Below are 22,007 nucleotides of genomic sequence, written 5' to 3' on the forward strand. Positions count from 1 at the left end.
TCGGTTGTCTAACAGCAAGAGATTCTATCTAGATGTATAAATTATCTTACGGCTGTTCAAAATATACTATCTACAGATAGAGATAAATTACTACCTTCTAATTTCTACCTTATGTCATGAATAAATGAGCACTTTACTTTACTTCTACTGTCAGTAATTAGCAGTCAATAATCTGAAGCTGTCCCAATATACCCGATAAGTCATTCTTATCGCCTTATATTAGGACGCGTGAATTGAAATTTCCATACAAACTTCTATCGCTGGTAAGCTATACGTCGTCCCATTGACAGACAGCGCGTACGGATAAGGTGAGTTACCGTCGATAAGTTTATTGGGACAGAAAATTCATTAATAGTTACGATTCTTATCTCAAGTAAGAGATAGATTGAATATTGGGAACGGCCGTAAGACAGACGCTTTACGCAAACCATTGATGATAGATATCATGTGACGTACAATAAATACAATATATCTTTTAGATTCAGGGACTTTACAAATAAATACTCTTTACGAATAACAAAGAAATATAATAAACAAAAATTTAATGTCTTTTAGGACTCATAGGTGTCTCAAGTTAAATGAGTTTTTAAGAAGAAAATCTGATAGAGATACCGATATCAAAAGATAAAGAAATAAACAGAGATAAGATATAAGAAGTCCTAAAACAAGGTTATTGTTGCCATATCGAATTGCAAACAGTGACGACTGGCAATGTAAATTTACAGTTATAAGTTATTTATTCAAACAAAACAAATCTTATAACTATATTTACAATACTATGACTACATAAAATTAAAACTATCATTACGTGGAAGCGTACCAAGAATACCGGCAGTATTTCCGCGTTGGATAGCTAGGCTGATCCGTTGACAGAGATACCTGCCAGCGCTTGAGTTTCCAGTAGCCTTAATTGAGGCGCGAAGATAGTATTTTGAACATTCTCCGCGCCTCTGGGCCCCTCGGGCCAAGTGTCTCGACACCAAAGGGCACAAAGATGTATGACTCACTGAGAGCAACATATTTGCGACGATTATAAAATATATTCATATATATTTTATAAAAATAAGGGATGAGGCGAGCAGGACGTTCAGCTGATGATGGTACACCCTGCTCATTATAATGCAGTGCCACTCAGGATTCTTGAAAAACTCACCTTGATACAAGATGTTAAGTCTCATTTGCGCAGTAATTTCTCAAGCTACGGCGCCCTTCAGACAGAAACAGAGTAATGCTTACACATAACTGTTCACGGCAGAAGTATGCGCCGTTGTGGTTCCCATAATCCAGCCGGCATCCTGTGCAAAGGAGCCTCTCACTGGTAAATTTACATCATATAAATGTTTGCACCTACCGGAGTGGAACCCGGAACAGACTGAGAAAGCGTGGTTTCTTGGCTCTGGGCTATATGGGTTTTGACAAATAATAATCACAATATAGTTTAAATACGAATATATTGTATCCATTCATTATTGAAATACTAGCTGTTTCATGAAATACTGTTAATAATTTAAATTATACTGAAATAACGTAATAAAATAAACTACAGAACTCAGAGAAAAATATTAGTATTATAAATAATATTATAGTTGTGCACTTGGCGAAAATTTAATTCTAGTAACTTTACCGGCAGTCTCGTCTTTTGGTAACGTTTCGTGCGAGAGAAACTACGTTTACCAGTTTGTTCGGAGTGTTCACGCACTGTGTTCGTGACAATAATAAAACATCGGCTAATATTTAGAAATATTTACGTGAAAAGTGAGAGTCGATACCTACTAGTAAATGTGAGTTCTATCGAAACGTGAGTAGAATATATGAATTGATTATTACATAACATATACAGTATTTCTTTATCAAGATGAATGGAGTCGAGATGATGTAGTTTTAAGAGTTGTAATAATTCATTCAGAATAGTTCTTAAAAATTTTATATCTTTATTTATTTTCGGCGTTTGTGGATGATGCAGCTACTGTACTCAATAACTTTTGTTTTGTTAATGTTGATTAAAAAAAGGAGTTTCTTGCCACTTGTTCTCATTTGCCCATTCAACCCTTTACGATGTGGCGGTGAGAGAAAAAATATCAATAAAAAAAAAAATACATGGATGATGAAGTGTCATTACCGTGATCTACATGAATAAATTGATTTTGATTTGATTTGATTTGAGGGCAAATAGGTTAGGTTAGTTCCTAATGGGAAGTGAAACTACAGAGTTTATGTTTCCTTAAAAATATTTTACAGGTATCGTAATATGCTAAATTAATATTTTATTAATCTGTGGTCAGATGAAACTTCGTTCTGAAAAATATTTGTATAGTTTCAAGAGTTTAGTCAGTAACATAATGCAGTTAGGTACCTATAAACCATTTCTACACCCAATCGTCACTTACTAATACTGCCCAAAGATGTCCAAATATTGTTAGAATTAAGACACTAATTGGTAAATTGAGTTACAATCGCTTACAGAAGCAAGCTCTAGACATCTTTCACGATTCCTTCTCAAGAAATCGGCAAAATAGCGCAAAATTTAAACTATTTCATAACAGTTTGTGTAAAGCTTTATATTTTTACAAAAAATAATTATATACCTACAGAATATGAGAAGAAAATTAATTTTTCCAATACATTTCTATTTTTTATAGACACTGCAAAAAATCACCAATATACCTCTATCATTCAATCCAGATGAAAATTGTACGAAAATTATTATTAATTGTACACCAATAGTATTTAACATGACATAGTATTGTTAATTTCGTAAAAAAATTGTATTATGCTTGTAATAAATAAAAAATGCTTCTAATTCTGAATTAAAACTATGGCGGTCTTGTAGGAGAGAGGTAACCTAGTTCCGCTCGATTGCTCAAGGCCGTTGGCTCGGTCCCCAGCCTTAAGTGTTTCCGTTAAATATATTGTGAATGAAGCAACCTTTTTAACTGAGTATGAATATGAATTAGACTATACAAGTATATTATAAGAATCAGTGTTTCTTAGACTAGTATATCAGTTAGGTTAGTTTGTATTATTATGTAAAGCAATACTAAAAACTAATATTATCGATGTAAAAAGTGTGTGTTATATGGCAGTAGATGCCTAATTGTGTTTCGGTCCGAAGGGCTCCGTAGCTAGTGAAATTACTGTTCCAATGAGACTTGACATCTTATGTATCAAGGTGACGAGTGCAATTGTAGTGCCGCTCAGAATTTTTGAGGGATTTTCAAGAATCCTGAGCGGCACTGCGTTGTAATGGGCCGGGTGTATCAAACACCATGATCAGAACGTCCTGCTCATCTAGTCCCTTATTGTCATAAAAAAAATTGATAAACACATTATATTATTGATAAATAAATACAAGTAAATGAATGACTAGCATCTAAAAGCTATTAACTGCAAATTTTGTATGGTTTTATATACCTAAGTGTTTGACACTTAAGTAAATTATTATTACAGATACATAAGTAATTAGTTAGTATGCCAAATTATGTGAATAACCCTCTTGTACTGTTTATCTATAGTGTATAATCACTTTTAAGTGCTAATGCACCTTTCTTTATATTATGTACCTACCTGTTGTTTTTTTAAGCAAGAACCAGTAATTGGTATTATGTTTTATTATGATTGTCGAACTGTTGGATCTCCAATACGAGTAGGTGGCCGTTTTTTTGTTGCAATAGTGTTTACTATGAAAATAAAACAAAAATTGAATTTAGTAAGAAAATCTCTTAAATCTAGCTCTGTTGACCACTCTGTCAACCTGATTTCAAAGCAGTAGTTGAAATTAATAATACCTCACTCCGCGTCCGGCTGAGACGGGTCGTGATGGAAAAATCTTACACTTTCTTACGCCTAGCCCCCATCCGATAAGCTAGCGTCCGATAAGGAACCTCGTTCCAATCAGTAACACCAAAGATCAAGGAGTGTTGCCGGCCTTTGCAACGACAGTATGCTCTTAGATTGAAGGTCCCTGAGTCGTATCGGTTCTGAATTATCCAGCTAGCAGAATATTGCACAATCATCAACGTGGTCGGGGTGAAGTTTCACATTTTGACATATCTGGAATCGACTTTCGCAACTTTTGATAGATATCCTTTTAACAAATCAAATGAAAATCACTTTATTCATGTAGGTTACGGAAATGACACTTATGAATGTCAAAAAAACATTATCTTATTGAATCTACTGCTACTTCGTAAAGGGTTGAGCTAATGAGAAGAAGTAGTAAGAAACTTATTGCCACTCTTTTGAATCATGATTTAGATTTTCATCGTTTTACAAATCATTTGCAATTAGGATATAATATAATATGTAAAGTACGATTACTAACATACTTGTGGAACCAATAAGTTGGACAAATGCCCTTAAACATTCTCCATTATCAAGGATGTGTTCTGAGTACAATCGATTTTCCGCGTCCATAACAGATTTTGATATTTTTATGACACAGTGACAAGTCTGAAAAAAAAACTAACCGCACATTTCTGTTCGTAAATAATAATAATATGTTAGTTGATATTAATACAAACTATTTTTTCATTATATTGTATCTATTATTTTTAGTAATTTGCTTAAAATCCTTGTAAAATTTGTAGGTCGAACTGTTTTTGTATTTAAATTAATGTTTTGCAATGAGAGTGGTGTATGCACCAGTAACTGACATTCATACCAGATTATGTACCTATTAGACCATAATTATTTTTAATGTTTTGTATGTAATGCTGTTAGTGTCAATAAATAAATAAAAAGTGATGCGACAAATATAATCAAACTTGAAATAGTCAATGCCTTACACAAGTAAGTCAAAAAAGTAAATGTAAATTGATACAAAACAAAAGTTATTGAGTGAGCATGATTAAAGTTGTCACAAGAACTCAACCAAATAACCAATAAAGCATGTTCATCTACAATATATTCAGCAATACTCACTTAACCACTAAACACTTCTATTTACAATATTCAAATCCAACACGATTCAAATCCCAAATCCGAAAGCACATTGGTATGTGCAGGGCGAGGATCCAACCGATGGCAATGTGGTGAGATTCAATGGTATGGGTAATTCTTTCAAATAACTACAAACTATCTACAATTAATTATTTTATTGAATGTGTTTATAAACATATTATTTGTTTTTTAGAATATGCGATCAAGATGGATTATATTTATTGCTGCTCTGATAAAGATGTCGCGTCAAGGCAGTTTTACTCGTCCCAATGTTGTTTTTATAATTGCTGACGACTTGGTGAGGAGTTTCACATTTCATGACATACGTCTAACATCACGGACGAGTAAAAAAAGAAGGACTCTGCGCCGTGATATTAGCAAGTGAAGCACCGTTATGCTAGTGTGTGTGCGGTGACGGGGGATACTAGTTACACAATCTTTCTCCCTTAAATGATCATATATGGCCACAATTACTTATACTCGTATAGTATCGTTTTTACACTTTTTACCAACGCACGATGGCATTTTTAAAATATTTTATTCATTCAGACGCAAACTGTTCTGTCACAGACGATGACAATTCTCATAATGGCCGCCTATCGGCCTGTAGTGTGTAGTAGTGTAAGTGTGTGCGTGGGGCTATGTATTTACACGTTAATCGGCTTGTTTTGGTGCTACACTGTTATGTAAGGTGACACGGAGTCCTTATTTTTTTACTAGTCCGTGGTCTAACATATACGAGATATCATATTACTAAAAGTTATTCAAAAAAGAGCAATGTTTCAGGGATGGGATGATGTTAGTTTTCACGGGTCAAATCAAATATTGACTCCAAACATCGACATGCTGGCGTATACCGGTGTACCTCTCGAGCGATACTACAGTCATTGCATATGCACGCCCTCTAGATCTGCACTCCTTACGAGCAAATTTGCTCACGTGTTAGGTGGGTTTATTAAGCCATTTTATAAATAAGCCATATATTTTAAACTTTTTTAATTGTAGTTTGCAATTTTCTTCAGGTATTTCATTATAAACACGGACATATTATCCACTAATTGTTTTGTCTATTTTCGTTAGCCTTGTGCGAATCAGAGCAAGATTATGCTTATTTCTAGTATTACAGCTATCAATGTCACCGTTTTTTTTAACACGGTCTATATTTTTATGCACAAATATTAGGTTTTCTAATATGTATTGACATGGTACTGTTAATATGTTGATCTCCTTAAATTTATCTCTCAATGAATGTCTACTGGATACATTGTAGTTTGCTCGAACAGCTCTCAGCATAGGTTGGCTAGTAAGAAATATAAATCACTCATATTTGCCACCTTTTTCGATTGTTCGAGTGATGGGCGGTTATTACTATCACTAATCGAGTTAATCGATTGTTCAGTTCACGCTGTGTAGTCGATAGCTATAATAATTACTGTTTATCGATAACGGCATGCACGCATCAGTTACCGTGTATTCTTTACTAATTTTTTAATGAGGTCAACTTTTAGACTGGTACATAAGTACCTACAATTCAATAAGTAATTTCCTTTGATAGCTCTAAATGCGTGTCAAATTGTATTTGTTGGTGTAATTATTGTTGTTTACTAGGTGTGTGTCATTCCTTCTAGTAGTAATTGTAGTTTTACTATCATAATTATTGAGAACTTGTAAATCTTTATCAATTATCTCATACAAAATCAGTAAGTATAATAATTAATAAATAGTTGTTATTTATTAATAAAATACAGTAACACGTGACATATTTTCACTTTTTCAATAGATTTTTAACAAAACCAATGAAATGTATGAATATTTTACTAAATTTATGCAAGAAATCGCAATTTTTTTGACCGACTTGACCGACTCGGTATCACCTAAGCTGACACGTTTTTCACGTACAATACGACGTTGCCAACTTACACGAGTTATCCTTATTACTCATGCGAAGATTTCAAGAAATAGACAAAGATGACAACACATAGTATAAGAGTGGCAACAGCTCAAAGCAAGCTAGAACTCCGTCCAATATAAGGCCCGGTTTCCACCATAGCGGAGAGGAGGGGAGATGCGTTTTGATAACCAATCAGATATCGTTATTTCCACATCTCCTCTCCGCTTAGGTTCGGTGGAAATGGACCAAGCGGAGAAGAGGAGATGTCTCATTTTTCTTTGATCCGCGAGCGAGCAAGCGGCGCCGCAGAGCGGAGATGTTGCATGTCTGTAGTCACGCGCCCTTTTCCCTCACCTTCTCTGTCTCGCACAGCCGAAAGCGTCATTATTTGAATTTCGATTGACTGATCTTGAATGCAAATGGCGTTCCTTCCGTATTTTTTACCGACATTAGTAGTTTAGCGAAGTATTATAACTCAAAAAAGCAGGAGGCTCCAAAAATTTTCTTCTCAAATTACATTAACTCTTGTATACATAATATAGTCGGTAGTAAATTAAATTATCTTTTCACTTCACGTTTGTTTTTAATGATGACGGTTTTTTTTTTTTTTTTTTTTATAATATTTTCAGTAAAACTTTCAAAACTTCTGTATGTTGACTTGGCAGTTGACTGATTTCGAGCTCTCACATCTCCTCTCCGCTTTGGCCTAAAAATTGGTCGAAGATAATTTCCAAAAGTGCGCGGTGCTACAGGTCTATAGTTTTAATATATTCTTAAATATATCTTTTCTCTATAGGTACTATAATAATATAATATAATATTGACACACTTTTACACATATTATCTTGCCCCAAATTAGGCATATATAGCCTGTGTTATGGGTTGCAAGACAACGATATATTTAATACAATATACTTACTTAAACATACATAAATACATTTAAACATCCATGACTCGGAAACAAACATTCATATTCATCATATAAATGCTTGCACCTACCGGGGTTCGAACCCGGGACCTATAGCTTAGTAGGTAGGATTGCTAACCACTCGGCTATACAGGTCGTCATAATAAAACTATAGAGTCGACGTACTTGTTCATTGGATATTGGGGTGTGTAACTAAACACAAAACAAATTAATCATCTGTCTGTTAATTTTTTAGACACGCTAACGTCTTGAGCTATTAGACGTACTTTCATAAAATTTTCATGAGCGCCTTCAGCGTAGACTTGATCAAAATTGGTGCACAGAGATAAAATAAACGTTGATAAAAAGTTTACTAATAAGAATCAGGCCATCGCTAGTTTCGAGTTAAAAGCACTTAAGGCGACAATAAATGCCGGCGACCTTGAGCGATATGAGTTCACGGCTCCTATGTAACAAAGCCAATATTTTAAAAATTCTTGCGTCGAAAATGTAACATTTTAACAGGCGCAAACAGTTTGATTGCTTACAATCCTCATTATTGATTACTAATCTGAATAAATGTACCTACACAAAAAAGTAAAAGCTATAAAAACAACTTTTATGAGAGTAGTATACTAAACAAATGCATCATGCCGAGAAAAAACTTGTTTAACTGCAAAGAAAACTGGTAGTTCATAATAGTTCTGGAGTGTTAACTTCAACCAACAGCAAGCATTAGCAACCTACAAGTAAGACTTAAAGGTATGTGTAACAGGATAAAGTAGTGTTCATAGCTCCAAATACTATATTTTCACCATAAAACTTGTCTAAAAACACCTTGAATGCGTGTTTTCTGTTTAAATCTTCGCCTTAAATGCATGCATCTTTCGTGTGCCTTTCATTATTTAAGCGTGTGGTTTGCAAATAGAAGGGATTAAATATTCAGCTGGAGTTTTATTGTTTTACTGTTAAACAGTGGGAGGCTCCATTGCACAGGATGCCGGCTAGATTATGAATACCACAACGGCGCCTATTTTTGCCGTGAAGCAGTAATGTGTAAGCATTATTGTGGAAACAGACCGAAAGGTCTGAAGGGCGCCGTAGCTAGTGACTTAACGTCCTATATCTCAAGGAGACGAGCGCAATTGTATTATTGCCCCTCAGAATTTTTGGATTTTTCAAGAATCCTGAGCGGCACTGCATTTTTATGGGCAGGGCGTATCAATTACCGTCAGCTGAACGTCCTGCTCGTCTCGTCACTAATTATCATAAAAAAAACTTAAAGCACATCTTCGAGCCCTATTATTACCTGCACGTGTTTTATGAGATACGTATTAACTTCATATTTCGTCATATAGTCAAAAATGCTACTTTGTCTAGACTTTACTAGTGGTCCCAGGTTCGAATCTCGGTAGGTGCAATCATTTATATTATGAATATGAATGTTTGTTTCCGAGTCATGGATGTTTATATGTATCTATGTATGTTTAAGTAAGTATATTGTATTAAATATATCGGTGTCTTCTACCCACAGTACGAGCTATGCCTAGTTTGGGGCAAGATAATTGTGTGTGTCAATATTAATATTTATATATAAATATATTTGTTACATAAATACTACAATACGAAGCAAATTAATATAGGTTTTAATATAAATTAATTGTATAGGATTAACATTTTTTCCTAAATATTTCAGGTATGCAAGGCTATCCCCTCACAAATGCCGAAGATCGCGCTATACCACTGACAGAAAAACTGCTCCCGGAATATTTCAAGGATCTGGGATACGCCACTCACCTCGTGGGCAAATGGCACGTAGGTCACTCCCGGTCCCGGTATTTGCCTACATTTCGTGGATTCGACACACATTTCGGTCACAGGGCTGGATACATCGATTATTATGAATATTTACTTCTTGAAACGGTACGAATAATTCATATTTATTACAGTTTGATTGGCCAAATATTTGCTTTCAGAGAAAGCTGTATTTTTTTTATGGAAAAGGAGGACAATCCAGAGTAAACGATCACCGCCGCCCACATTCTCTTGCAATACCAAAGGAATCACAGAAGTGTTGCCAGCCTTTAAGAGAAGGGGTACGCGCTTTTTTTGAAGGTAAGTCGTAAGATCCCGGAAACACCGCAGTTGTGTCTTCTATCGAGTCCTCTCTTGAGAAGGTCGCGGAATGGGGTAAATTGAATCTTGTCCAATATAACCCCCAGAACACTCAAGTTTGCGCGTTTACCACTAAAAAACCCCATTTGTCGTATCACACTTCAATTACAGCCTCACCTACTATCGGAATTCTGGGTCTCGAAGTCTCGAGCGATTGCCATTTCCGCAATCTGGAGAGGAAAGCCAAATTGGCTTCGAAGAAACTGGGCGTCATAAATAGAGCACGGCAATACTTCAAACCGGCCCACATTCTGGCGCTCTACAAAGTGCAGGACCGGCCACACGTGGAGCATTGCTGTCATCTCGTGTTTGGCGCACCCCAGTATCAGCTCGATCCATTTGAGTGCGTGCAACGCAGAACAGCTCGATTTGTTGGGGACCCAGTGCTCTGTGAACGGCTGGATCACTTGGCGTTGCGTAGAGACATCGCTTCATTGTGTGTCTTCTACCGCATCTATCACAGAGAGTGTTCCGAAGAGTTGTTTCATCTGATTCCTGCCGCTGATTTTTACGCACGACACGCCACAAGTTAGGATATCATCCCCACCACCTGGTTGTGTGGCATTAATCCACACTGCAGTTTTTAAGGAACTTTCTCCCATGTAAAATCAAGCTGTAGAATGAGCTTCCTTGTGCGGTGTTTCCGGGACGATACGACATGGGTACCTTCAAAAAAAGCGCGTACACCTTCCTTAAAACCCGGCCTGTAATTCCTCTAGTGTTGCAAGAGAATATGGGAGGTAGTGATCACTTAGCATCAGGTGACCCGCACGCTCATTGGTCCACTTTAAAAAAAAAATACATACCAAGCTAAATCAATCACTAAATATATTAATCTTGCAAATTGAACGTCGAGAGCTAATTGAAGTATTTTTGAAGACATATTATATTAAATAAAATTTAATTTAATAAAATACAATTATTTGCGCAGAAAAGTAAGATTAATAATAATAATAAAATAATAAATAAAGTTATAAAATTTAATTTAATAAAATACAATTATTTGCGCAGAAAAGTTTTTTTTTTATGGAATAGGAGGACAAACGAGCGTACGGGTCACCTGGTGTTAAGTGATCAACGCCGCCCACACTCTCTTGCAACACCAGAGGAATCACAGGAGCGTTGCCGGCCTTTAAGGAAGGTGTACGCGCTTTTCTTGAAGGTACCCATATCGTATCGTCCCGGTTAGATTGAAATCCATTTCTAACGTCTATTTTGACTGTCTTGTGATACTGACTAGTTGTCTCTAATTTAAATTAACTTTTTTTGCCCAAATAATTGTATGTAATACTTATATAATAACGCCATTTCAGGTCATCTACAAAGGCAGTTTGCGATAATTTGTAGCTTAACAAATATTTGTATGACTAAACGAACATTGGTGTATATTTTAGTGGAGTAAAGGTCAAGTTTCCGGCTTGGATTTATACAGAAACGTGACACCGGCCTGGGACGTGAGCGGCTATGTGACGGAATTGTATACTAATGAAGCTGTAAATAGTGAGTAAACCAATAAATAAGTTAAATTAAAAACAGACAAGTGCGACTCGCGTAATAAAAGTCCGTACACAGATTACATAAAATTAAACGAAAACAAATAATAATCTAAGATACGCATAGGAAACTATCTTAACCAAAAATAAAATATAACAATGTAAATAAAATAATATAAGTCAAGTGGGTCTACTGGCTAGTGTCTGAAAATTTTTGCAATTTTTTTTCATATCTCTCTCTCTAGGGTCGGTTCCTCATGTCTGAGGAACGTGGCCAGTATTAGGGTTGCATCTGGAGCGGATGATCTGCCTCCACCAGTCTCTGTCCAGAGCGTCTCCTAAAACCATTTTTCTTTTCTTAAATTTATTATTTAAGTTTAGGTATCATAGTAATTTAAAAATAGGTAGTCGTTAAATTTCTAGCTGATAATACATAACCTAATGGTAATAGTGATCTACGACTTTGTGTGCTTTTAGTTATCAGAAACCATCACATTTCAAGACCTCTTTTCTTAATGTTGTCGCACAATGCTCCTCACGCAGCTAATGAAGGCGCGATGTTGCAAGCTCCACCAGAACAAGTGCGTGCTCAACGCCATGTTGAATCTCCTCAAAGAAGGATTTATTCAGGTATAAATATAATATTAATTATTCAAATGATTTGAGTTTCCTTTAGTGCTAATTCCGCCGATATTTGTCTTTAAACAATTCGACACGTGTTTCGCCTCTACACGAGGCATCCTCAGCACATGTTAAGTCGCCAAAATCTGGCACGAGACAAATCATTTGAATAATTATGGATTTCCGTAAAGTAACGCCTACTTCAATAAATTTACTAATCAATTATTATTTTTTAGCTATGGTTAAGATGCTTGATGACAGTGTTGGAGAAATTATAAAAGAATTGCAATTAAAACATATTCTAGATAACACTATTATAGTCTTTGTGTCAGATAATGGTGGAATAACAACTGGTGAAACTGCAAATTTCGCATCCAACTATCCGTTGAGAGGACTAAAATTTAGCCCATTTGATGGAGGTATAAGAGTAAACGGATTAATTTGGAGTAAGAATTTAACTGACTCCCGATACACGTGGAAAGGTTTCATTCATGTTGTTGATTGGTTGCCAACATTACTGACTGCTGTTGGTGCTAGCGTACCAAAAGATATTGATGGAATCAACTTGTGGGAGAGCATTACTTCAAATAATGAATCAAATCGAAATGTCTCATACGAAATAAATGATTTTGACGGTTATGCTGCAATAATTTTTAATGACTATAAATTAATAACAGGAAAAGTACCTGATAGCTATAGTACTCATGAAGGAAAAGAATTGAAAGGTATAATTGGGAAAGCTCCACCGTACAAAGAGGCTCTCAGAAAAAGTGCTACTTATAAAATATTCCAAAGCAAAGGAATACAAATTAATATAAGCGATGTACGAAAAAATACAATCAGGGTTGATTGTAACACTAATAATTATGAGGAATTATGCCATCCAAAACAAGGTAACCTTACCAACAAATTATGTTATTTTCCGTAATGTATGTCGGGTATTAAAGATTGTTGTTTTTTCAGATGTTTTATGCCTGTTTAATATCAAAGAGGACCCTTGTGAAACCGAGAATTTATCAAGCAGATATCCAGATATCGTTGAAACAATGCACGGGCTTTTAATGGCTGAAATTAAAAGATCTGTAAAACGTAAAAAAACAATATTCAGAGATCCAAAAGCACGGCCTTCTTTACATAATTATACTTGGACTTCGTGGTTGGACAGTGTTGACAAGAAAACAGTTCAATCAAAATGAAACTTAAATTGTTACTATGTATTGCGGTTTGGAAAATTTAATAAAAAATGCGTACATTTTTGTAGTAGACGAATTCTAACTTTTGTAGAATAGATTTTTATGTAATTCTACAACATGGTTCATCATCTTACTAAAATGCCATTGCTAGTGTACCGGATCGTATCCTTCTCTTAAATATATGCGACCGGAACGATGGCGATTCGTCAACTCATGAACGATTGCTGCTTGAGTTGTCTGGTCGACCTGTTATAGAAAATAAATTATTGTATTTGTTCGATGCGATCAATAAATAAGACAGTTATCAGGACCATCATGTTCACGAAGCATACTTACACAAACAATGAATTCAAGCTCTTAAGGTCGATGCATCCAGTAAATAATAATATATTTATGCGGTTTATTTTTTACTACTTTTTATGAAATTTTGGTTCTTAAACCGTCTTCTCACTTTGAACATGTTTGAACTAATTTGTTATATCAGTATATCACAGCTATAATTGTAAAATACTCATTTTAATATTTAAAAGGGAGGGATTGAGGATTTTGTGTGTTCTTGTCACGAGCTGTACCTTTTCCGAAAAGATCTCATAATTTAAATTAAAGATTTATACTGACGATTCAATAAACGCTTAGTTTAAGCATATTTGAATAAAGAATAAAGTTTATTTGACTTTGAGTAACTACAAAATATTTAAGGTTAATCAACAGGTATTTTGAGAACAAAGAGGATGTAAATAACCTTAATAAAATAATAATAATAAGATGATGTAGTAATATAAGATAAGAGCCGGGACTGCCTCTGTAAGAATTTGACATAAGTCTGACATAGTTATTGGAATAATATGGCGACGAAGTATAATCCGGCTAAGTTTGAAGGCGAACAGTTTGCTTAAAACGTAGTGGATTTCGGCTATCTCTGTTTTTTACAATATTATAGCCGTCATCTCTCAATCTATCAATGACTGCACGTTTCATACAATCGCTTTTTCGTTTAGTTTCGCTAGGCTAGGAATTGTATGTTTGAAAATTTAGATAAATTTTTTTGTTTTGATTTTGTAGTCAAACACACAAAATAACTGTTTTTTTTTCAAACTGAATAAATAGCATGAAGTTTTTGAGTGCTAATTATTCAGCCGAGATTTTTGAAGTAATACTTCTTTTGGCGCGTTTGTCAGATTGAATTTTTACGATGCGCGCGCACACTGTCACGCAAATTCGACACACTGACGTTAGCTGGTCAACTAGACCATTTGTATAATGCTTCACACTAAATTATGCGGTATAATTATATTTTTGGAATAACAAAGAGATACCTTAGTTTATTTTTGCAATAATTTAATATTATTTAATTATGCAAAATATCGAAGTTGTTCATTAACTTTAATAGTATGTACGTACTTAGAATATTAACGCTATTCTACGTAATTATCCAATATCCATCTCTACTCTGGGGAGTTACATAAAGATTTCACTTAGCATTTTACGTCATTGTTTATAAATAATAAAGACAATTGGGTAAAAAGCGACATCTGTTGTGTGGTTTAATTCGTATAAATTCTTTGCTTACGTGAAGAACATTTTAATGATGTCCGTTTTCGGTAGATGGCACTTGATCTAAACTACAAAGGTGATTGATATAATAGGTACATGAAATGTGGTGGATTTATATTTTGTATAAAAATAATTTAATGACATTTCAATAAACGTTATTTAACTTAAATGTGTGGTATAATAATATTTTATTGCTTGTATATGTTACATTCTTAATTACAATATTGTTCTTTCTACAAAAGTAGAACATGAGGAATATTTTTTTAAGACCGTTATCCCAAGAAATCGCCGAAATAGCGAATAATTGAAGCCATTTCTTCGCGGTTTATATAAAGCTTATATTTTTACTAAAAATAATTAATCATGTACACAATATGACATGATTTTTTTTTTCAATTCTATTTTTTATAGCGATGCGAAATAAAATCACCAAAATACCCTAAATTTTTACAGTTGGAGCCATGCTAATCATTCAATCTGGATAAAAATTGTACGAAAATTTATTAATTGTACACTAATACTATTTAACTTAACATAGTTTTTAATTAAATTAAAAATGCTTCTAATTCTGAATTGAAACTATGGCGATATTGTGCGAGATACGTAACCAACCTCCGCTCGATTCCTAAAGGCCATTGGCTAAGTCCCCAACCTTAAGGTTTTTAGTTTTATTACGCCAAAGAAGTATAATAGACCAGGGATGATAATTTCTGTAAAAAGGATAATGATTCAGTGTTATAATATCCTTTTGTTTCACTTATAAATAGATTTGATTAATTATAATCCATATTTCTGATGCTACGAAATAACAGGTATGGAATCTCTATGACATGCCTTTTATAGACATCTTCCCGTGTTACCTGTCACTGTCAACAAATAATACTATGAAAATTTACTGAAGTAGGCGCTACTTTGCGAAAAATCCATAATTATCCAAATGATTTGAGTTTTCTTTAGTGTTAACTCCGCCAATATTTGTCTTTAAACAATTCGACACGTGTTTCGCCTCTACACGAGGCATCCTCAGGACCTGTTGCCTCGCCAAAATTTATTTGCCAGATTTTTTCGTGGCGGAATTAACACTAAAGAAAACTTAAATCATTTGGAAAATAATATTATATTGTGACGTCTCAGTATATTTATATTAGGTTTAATACTCATTACTTTTAAAGTTTAATATTTTTTCAAATTTAATATGCAGCACTATTTATGGACGGTACAGGAATCGAACTCGCAACTCCTAGGCTACGTACCAGCGCTCTTACCATCTAAGCCGACCGTCCTTATGACGCATGACCCATAAAGCTTGGTATTTCTTGGTATTTCTTCTCAGGTTGTGGCTTCATTTACTGTATCGACGCTCGTTTAAATCTAAATGGAATTTAAAATACTATTTCATTGTTTTATCTTTTTTTAAGTTAAAAGTGTTACAAATGCATAGTTTAAGCACGGACGAGTAAATAAGAAGGACTCCGTGTCACCTTACATAACAGTGAGGCACCAAAACAAGCCGCTAAACGTGTAAATACATAGCCCCACACTTACACTAATACAAGCCGATCGGCAGCCATTATGAGATTTGCCATCGTCTGTGACAGATCAGTTTGCGTCGCAATAAAATATTTAAAAATACCGTCGTGCGTTGTGAAACAGTGTTAAAAAATACTATAAAAGTATTTGTGGATATATGATTATTTAAGGCAGAAAAATTGTGTATCTGGTATACCCCGTAACCGCACACACACTAGCTTGTGGTGGTGGTGCTTCACTTGCGAATATCACGGCGCGGAGTCCTTCTTTTTTTACTAGTCCGTGAGCTTAGGTAATGGAGTCTTAAAGAATTGATAAAATATTCTAGAAAACGTTGTTTATTTTAAATCTCTAACTTGTATGGTTTTTAAGAAATTTATAAAAAAAGATTTCATGCCGGCTGATTATGGGTACCGCAACGGCACCTATTTCTGCCGTGAAGCAGTAATGTTGTTGTGTTTCGGTCTAAAGGGCGCGTATCTAGTGAAATTACTTGGCAAATAAGACTTAACATCTTATGTCTCCAGGTGACGAGCGCTATTGTATTGCCGCTCAGAATTTTTGTGTTTTTTAAGAATCCTGCGCGCTGCATTGAAATGGGCAGGGCGTATCAAATACTATCAACTGAACGTCCTGCTCGTCTCGTTCCTTAATTTCATAAAAAAATGGCAATTTTTAAAGTGATACATACTTTTGCAGGCCAGTGTAGATAAACATATTAATATTAATATTTTTATTTTATTATCTTTTTTTATTTCAATAAGGGACGAGACGAGCAGGACGTTCAGCTGATGGTAATTGATACGCCCTGCCCATTACAATGCAGTGCCGCTCACAATTCTTGAAATACCCAACAATTCTGGGCACTACAACTGCGATCGTCACCTTGAGACATAAGATGTTAAGTCTCATTTGCCCAGTAATTTCACTAATATCTGCTGGCCTTCTGAGCGCCCCGGGCCTCTCGAAGCCTCTCTTGCATTTCTAGTGAGCCCTAACAGCAATGCGACCAGTAGCTATGTTGCAACATTATTCGCAATGGGTTTTTCGTGGTTTTACTATACAAACGGCTCTATATGCTGGCTGTGTGTCAATCAGATGCACGCAAGTGTATTCAATAGTCGAAAAATAAGTTGGTGTGTGAATTATTTTATACGACTTTAAAAAAAATGATCGCATTGCACAGAGTGAAAGTGTTAATATTGTTGATACAATTCGTAGTTCAAATAAGTGGAAATTCAAAACCTACAAATGTTGTGTTTATCGTCGCTGATGATATGGTAAGAAAGAAAGTTTTCTTACAAGAAAACTGTGAAAGTACAAAGAAGTAATATAAGGAAAATATGTTTTGAGTTTTGTTATACTTTTAGTACGGTTTAAAGAATATAGAAATAAATTAAACTAACACACTCAAAAACTTTGGAAAATTGGCACACAAACAATTTTTTTGTATCGAAAGTTATTATTTGTTTTATTTTACAAGTTTTCGACGGCTATACAGACAGACATGTGTGAATATTACATCAGTTAGGTAAGGTTAATAGTATGAAATACAAGCTTTCTTATATCTTTATTGATAACTAGCTGACCCAGCAAACGTTGTATTGTCGATGGGTGAAAATTTGTAGTTGTATACTCAATCAATCAAATTTAAAAAAAATTACAAAAAAAATTAAAAAAAAATTGGCGTGGACCACCCTTAACATTTAGGGCGATGGAAAATAGATGTCCGATTCTCAGACCTACCCAATATGCACTCAAAATTTCATGAGAATCGGTCAAGCCGTTTGGAAGGAGTTTAACTACAAACACCGCGACATGAGAATTTTATATATTAGATGTAATAGAATTTACAACAACAATAATATTAATGAAGCTTAATTTAATTCCATACAGATTACAGTGATAATTTCATATTATGCATAAATTTGTTTTTAATTAATTTATTAAATTATAATTTATATATATATCTTAATATATATATAAATTACGTGACACGCTGTTTGTCCGCGATGGACTCCAAAACTAATGAACGGATTTTAATGAGGATTACTTCATGGAGTGCAGTTTAGTCCAACTTGAGAGATAGGATAGTTTTTATTTCGATTTGGGACCCATAATTATTTTTATTTTCATTATTTGTTTTGTATAGACATATTTTCTGTGAGAGAATTTATTTACGCATGGTTTGACAGTTTTGCGGTGAAACAATTTAATTATAGCAACAGGAATCACATTTTACGAAAGAATTCATAAAATCGCCGGATCAGCTAGTATATATATATAGATATACTAGTGGACCCAACAGACGTTGTTCTGTCGGAAATTTCGGACACACGTCTTAAATATGAAAAATCGGTCCAGCCGTTAGGAGGAGTCCACTAAAATACACTATATGGACGGAATTGAGAATCTAAACCAATCTCAAATACACTGGAACACACAAAAATATCATCAAAATCGGTCTAGCCGTTTTGGAGGTAGTTCAATTGTGAATGTAAACCATTCTTGAATCCACCCGAAGACACACATCAATCTCAAATTCACTGGAACACACAAAAATCTCATCAAAATCGGTCCAGCCGTTCAGGGGGTAGTTCAATTGTGAATCTAAACCATTCTCGAATCCACCTGAAGACACACAGAAAGTTTCAATAAAATCGGTCCAGCCGTCTAGGAGGAGTTCAGTGACATACACACGCACACAAGAATTATATATATAAAGAGATATATATATATAAGTTTTTTAACTTAAATAATAAAACTAACGAAACGAAAACTATTGATGATATAATAAAATAATGTACTACTCAAATTATTCGAGTTTTCTTTTGTGTTAATTCTGAGCCTCAATATTCTCACATAATCTCCGTCTGTCGAGACTAGACGATGTATTTGGCAACCTTCTTACCTATTTTATATTTAAATTTATTATTTTATTTATCTCCCGCTTTGAGTAAAGGTGTTAATTTTGACTTTTTTAAATTTGATGGGAACTTACCTTCTTCAAAAGATAGATTTATTAAGTAGGCTAGGACTGGAGCTAGTTCCTTTGCACATTCCTATATTACCTTTGTTGCTATTTCATCACAGCCCGTGGAATTTGAATTATTAAGTGATAACGGTTATTATCTCCATTTCATCAGTTGGTTTCATCAGTTGACAAAGAGGGCTTACAATAGTATAGTAGATTATATAGAGGATAATGATGAATGGTTCTTGTTGGGTTCGGCGCAGACCATCTAAATTATATTAAATAGGCTAAGTTTAAGGGTAAGCTCGCATAATTACATGAGATATTCTCGAGATTTAAATTGAAAAAAAAAAAAAAATTATGATTTAAAAGATGGGCTGGGAGTTTCTTGTTAGTTCTTCTCCCCATGTCAGAGCCCCTTTACGAACTTATGTAGCATCATGACGTTCACCAATTATGGTACAATATGTATGTAATTCACTATGGTCAATAAACATATTCCTATTTCTATTAAAAAAAAACAATACTTATAACTATTTAAAATAACTTAATAACATGAAGTTAAGACTATCACTATGACAGATATATTGTATTTGTACTACGGCCGTTTTCAATAAACTATCTATCCTTAGTTTAACTTACTAGAGGTAGACAAATCTATTATTTTACGCTTACTAACATTTCAATAACCTATCCACAGAGAGCATTGGAATATAACTATATTGGACATAAATATGGATAGATAAGATGTTGTCATTAAACGGTGACAGCAATGTATCCGTAACTAGAGATACGTTATTGAAAACGGCCGTTAGAAGATAGATTGGCATACGCAAACAGATGATGGAGGTCGTAACCACAGTACTTATGTCAACAATAGCCTTACACAATACGCTTATGTAAAAAGTGCTTAAACTAACCCAGTTACGTAATACTTCATTCGAAAGTATAAGAATCCTTAACATTGAAAATATAAATAGTTTTGTATCAAGAATAACATTTACTTAAAAATGGTTCAAGCTAAATTTTGAAAAACTTAGTGTCACATTTATTTTATAATTAGTTTATTTAGGCTTTATTTAAATTACAAATCTACAAATATTCCGCATTAGGATTATAAGTATAATATTTATTTATTTTAGACTTAGAAACATTAACAAAACAAAGAGATGAAGTAGTATATAAACCAAGTGAAATAATTTTATTATAACATGAAGAACTCCTCAAGTCAAAACATAAACTATTAGTATTGAGCTCTAGAGTTGAAGCTGTTAATCGCTCGCCATAAAAAGGAATTTTGCTTGTCCATAGATGGATACTACGGGTATGGTAGATATAGGGAGGATAAAACCGGGATAAAATGAAATATATGAGCATGAAAACACAATATTCCATTATATTAGTGTATATTATAATTAGAGCACCACAGCTAGTTTAATTCCTTAGTACAAATGTAATTGCGATGACGCACAGAATTTTGGTGAAGGTATTTTTACGCATTCCAAGGCGGGTTAAAAGCGAGACTATTACACTGATAGCCTAAGGAACAATTAGTATTCAAAGTTTTCTTAAAATAAAATCTTAAAATCAAGACCGAAGGGCTGGAAAGTAAGTTATTGTAAACGAGCAGATATTGACAAGCCCGAGTTTTTCAATACAGTTATGGGAAATTGTAAAAAACTAATCGAAGAATTAAATATATTTTAACAAACTCTCATTCACTCTTTATTGTTTTTGCAGCTGGCCTTTTATACAACGAAACTAGGCCACGTCATTTTGACAAACTTACAAATGTTAGTGTAAAAATTTGAACTAAATTAAATCTAATGAACAAACATTTGCAGCAACAAAAAGAATTGAATTTAAAATAATTGTATAACATCTATTTGATATTTACTTAACTTGGATGAAAACTCCTTGCTAAAAAACTTTTTAAATTAACTAATAGATTATAAACTAAACTGCAAAAGTAATGATAGAGCTCGTAAAAGAAGGTCACGATCGCTTAAAAGAAATGTATGTCGATGCGAAAGATTTAATTTTCGAATCAAAATTGGACGTAGTTCCTGAAAAACTTTCCAAGCCACAAACATCACATTTTAAGGAATTCGTGTTTAAGGTTTAATAAATATTAGTGTGTTCTATACGTGTGTGGGTTGGGCTACTAAGTCATGATGTCACTTAAAGAGTGACAGGAGGGCTGCCATTTTTTGTAAGTCCGTTAATATGAATCATGTGACCAGTTTTGTGACGTTTTTCGGGAATTACGTCCAATTATAGCCTCCGAAAGTACGCTATGACTAACGACTGGATTGAAAAAAAATTACTAATCATATTATACTTTGCTTTTAGGGTTGGGACGATGTTAGTTTTCACGGGTCAAATCAAATATTGACTCCAAACATCGACATGCTGGCGTATACCAGTGTACCTCTGGAGCGATACTACAGTCATTGCATATGCACGCCCTCCAGATCTGCACTCCTTACGAGCAAATTTGCACACGTCATAGGTAGGTGTGAATATTAAGTCAAAGTCAAAGTCAAAAAAATCTTTATTCACTGTAGAACTTTATAAGTTATTTAGTGCAAGTCAGGATGAAGTACAAAAGTTACAATAGCATTCAAATGAGTATAACAATATTTATTAACAAAACTTAGAACATTAATTCCAACTATCTTTATCATTCAAATAATCTTTCACATTATAATATGCCTTAGATGTTAATTTA

General features: G+C 34.1%; 2 protein-coding genes and 1 long non-coding RNA gene across 10 annotated transcripts in view; 2 read left to right on the forward strand and 1 right to left on the reverse strand.

The window, feature by feature from the left end:
* LOC126965068 (arylsulfatase J-like) overlaps positions 1-22,007 on the forward strand; it is a 70,586-nt gene that overhangs the window by 42,703 nt on the left and 5,876 nt on the right. The gene's annotated exons all lie outside the window — the stretch shown is intronic.
* Positions 1,650-13,285, forward strand: LOC126965016 (arylsulfatase B-like). Of its 8 annotated transcripts, none has more exons than XM_050808431.1 (8): positions 1,650-1,798; positions 5,132-5,236; positions 5,712-5,884; positions 9,433-9,659; positions 11,306-11,411; positions 11,882-12,034; positions 12,262-12,918; positions 12,989-13,285. In XM_050808431.1, the coding sequence occupies exons 3-8, from the start codon at positions 5,716-5,718 to the stop codon at positions 13,219-13,221; spliced, it is 1,545 nt and encodes a 514-aa protein (XP_050664388.1). In that variant the 5' UTR covers positions 1,650-1,798; positions 5,132-5,236; positions 5,712-5,715; the 3' UTR covers positions 13,222-13,285. The 8 variants fall into 8 exon arrangements, with proteins under 8 accessions (XP_050664388.1, XP_050664384.1, XP_050664387.1 ...); XM_050808427.1 differs by having other exon boundaries at positions 5,725-5,884; XM_050808430.1 differs by having other exon boundaries at positions 5,725-5,884; positions 11,948-12,034.
* LOC126965174 (uncharacterized) lies at positions 5,724-21,785 on the reverse strand. Its single transcript, XR_007729496.1, has 2 exons — positions 21,708-21,785; positions 5,724-5,803 (listed from the first exon to the last, which is right to left on the reverse strand). It is a non-coding gene; the product is annotated as an uncharacterized LOC126965174 (long non-coding RNA).

Source organism: Leptidea sinapis, chromosome 6 (genome assembly GCF_905404315.1).
Source record: "Leptidea sinapis chromosome 6, ilLepSina1.1, whole genome shotgun sequence".
Taxonomy (NCBI): domain Eukaryota; kingdom Metazoa; phylum Arthropoda; class Insecta; order Lepidoptera; family Pieridae; genus Leptidea; species Leptidea sinapis.

What these genes read in the sequence shown, in the direction of transcription:
- LOC126965016 (XM_050808427.1), top strand. Translation starts at nt 5,135, where the DNA reads ATGCGATCAAGATGGATTATATTTATTGCTGCTCTGATAAAGATGTCG. An exon ending in TTATAATTGCTGACGACTTG is followed by an intron (nt 5,237 to 5,724) that starts GTGAGGAGTTTC and finishes GCAATGTTTCAG; the next exon opens with GGATGGGATGATGTTAGTTT. An exon ending in ATTATGCCATCCAAAACAAG is followed by an intron (nt 12,919 to 12,988) that starts GTAACCTTACCA and finishes TTGTTTTTTCAG; the next exon opens with ATGTTTTATGCCTGTTTAAT.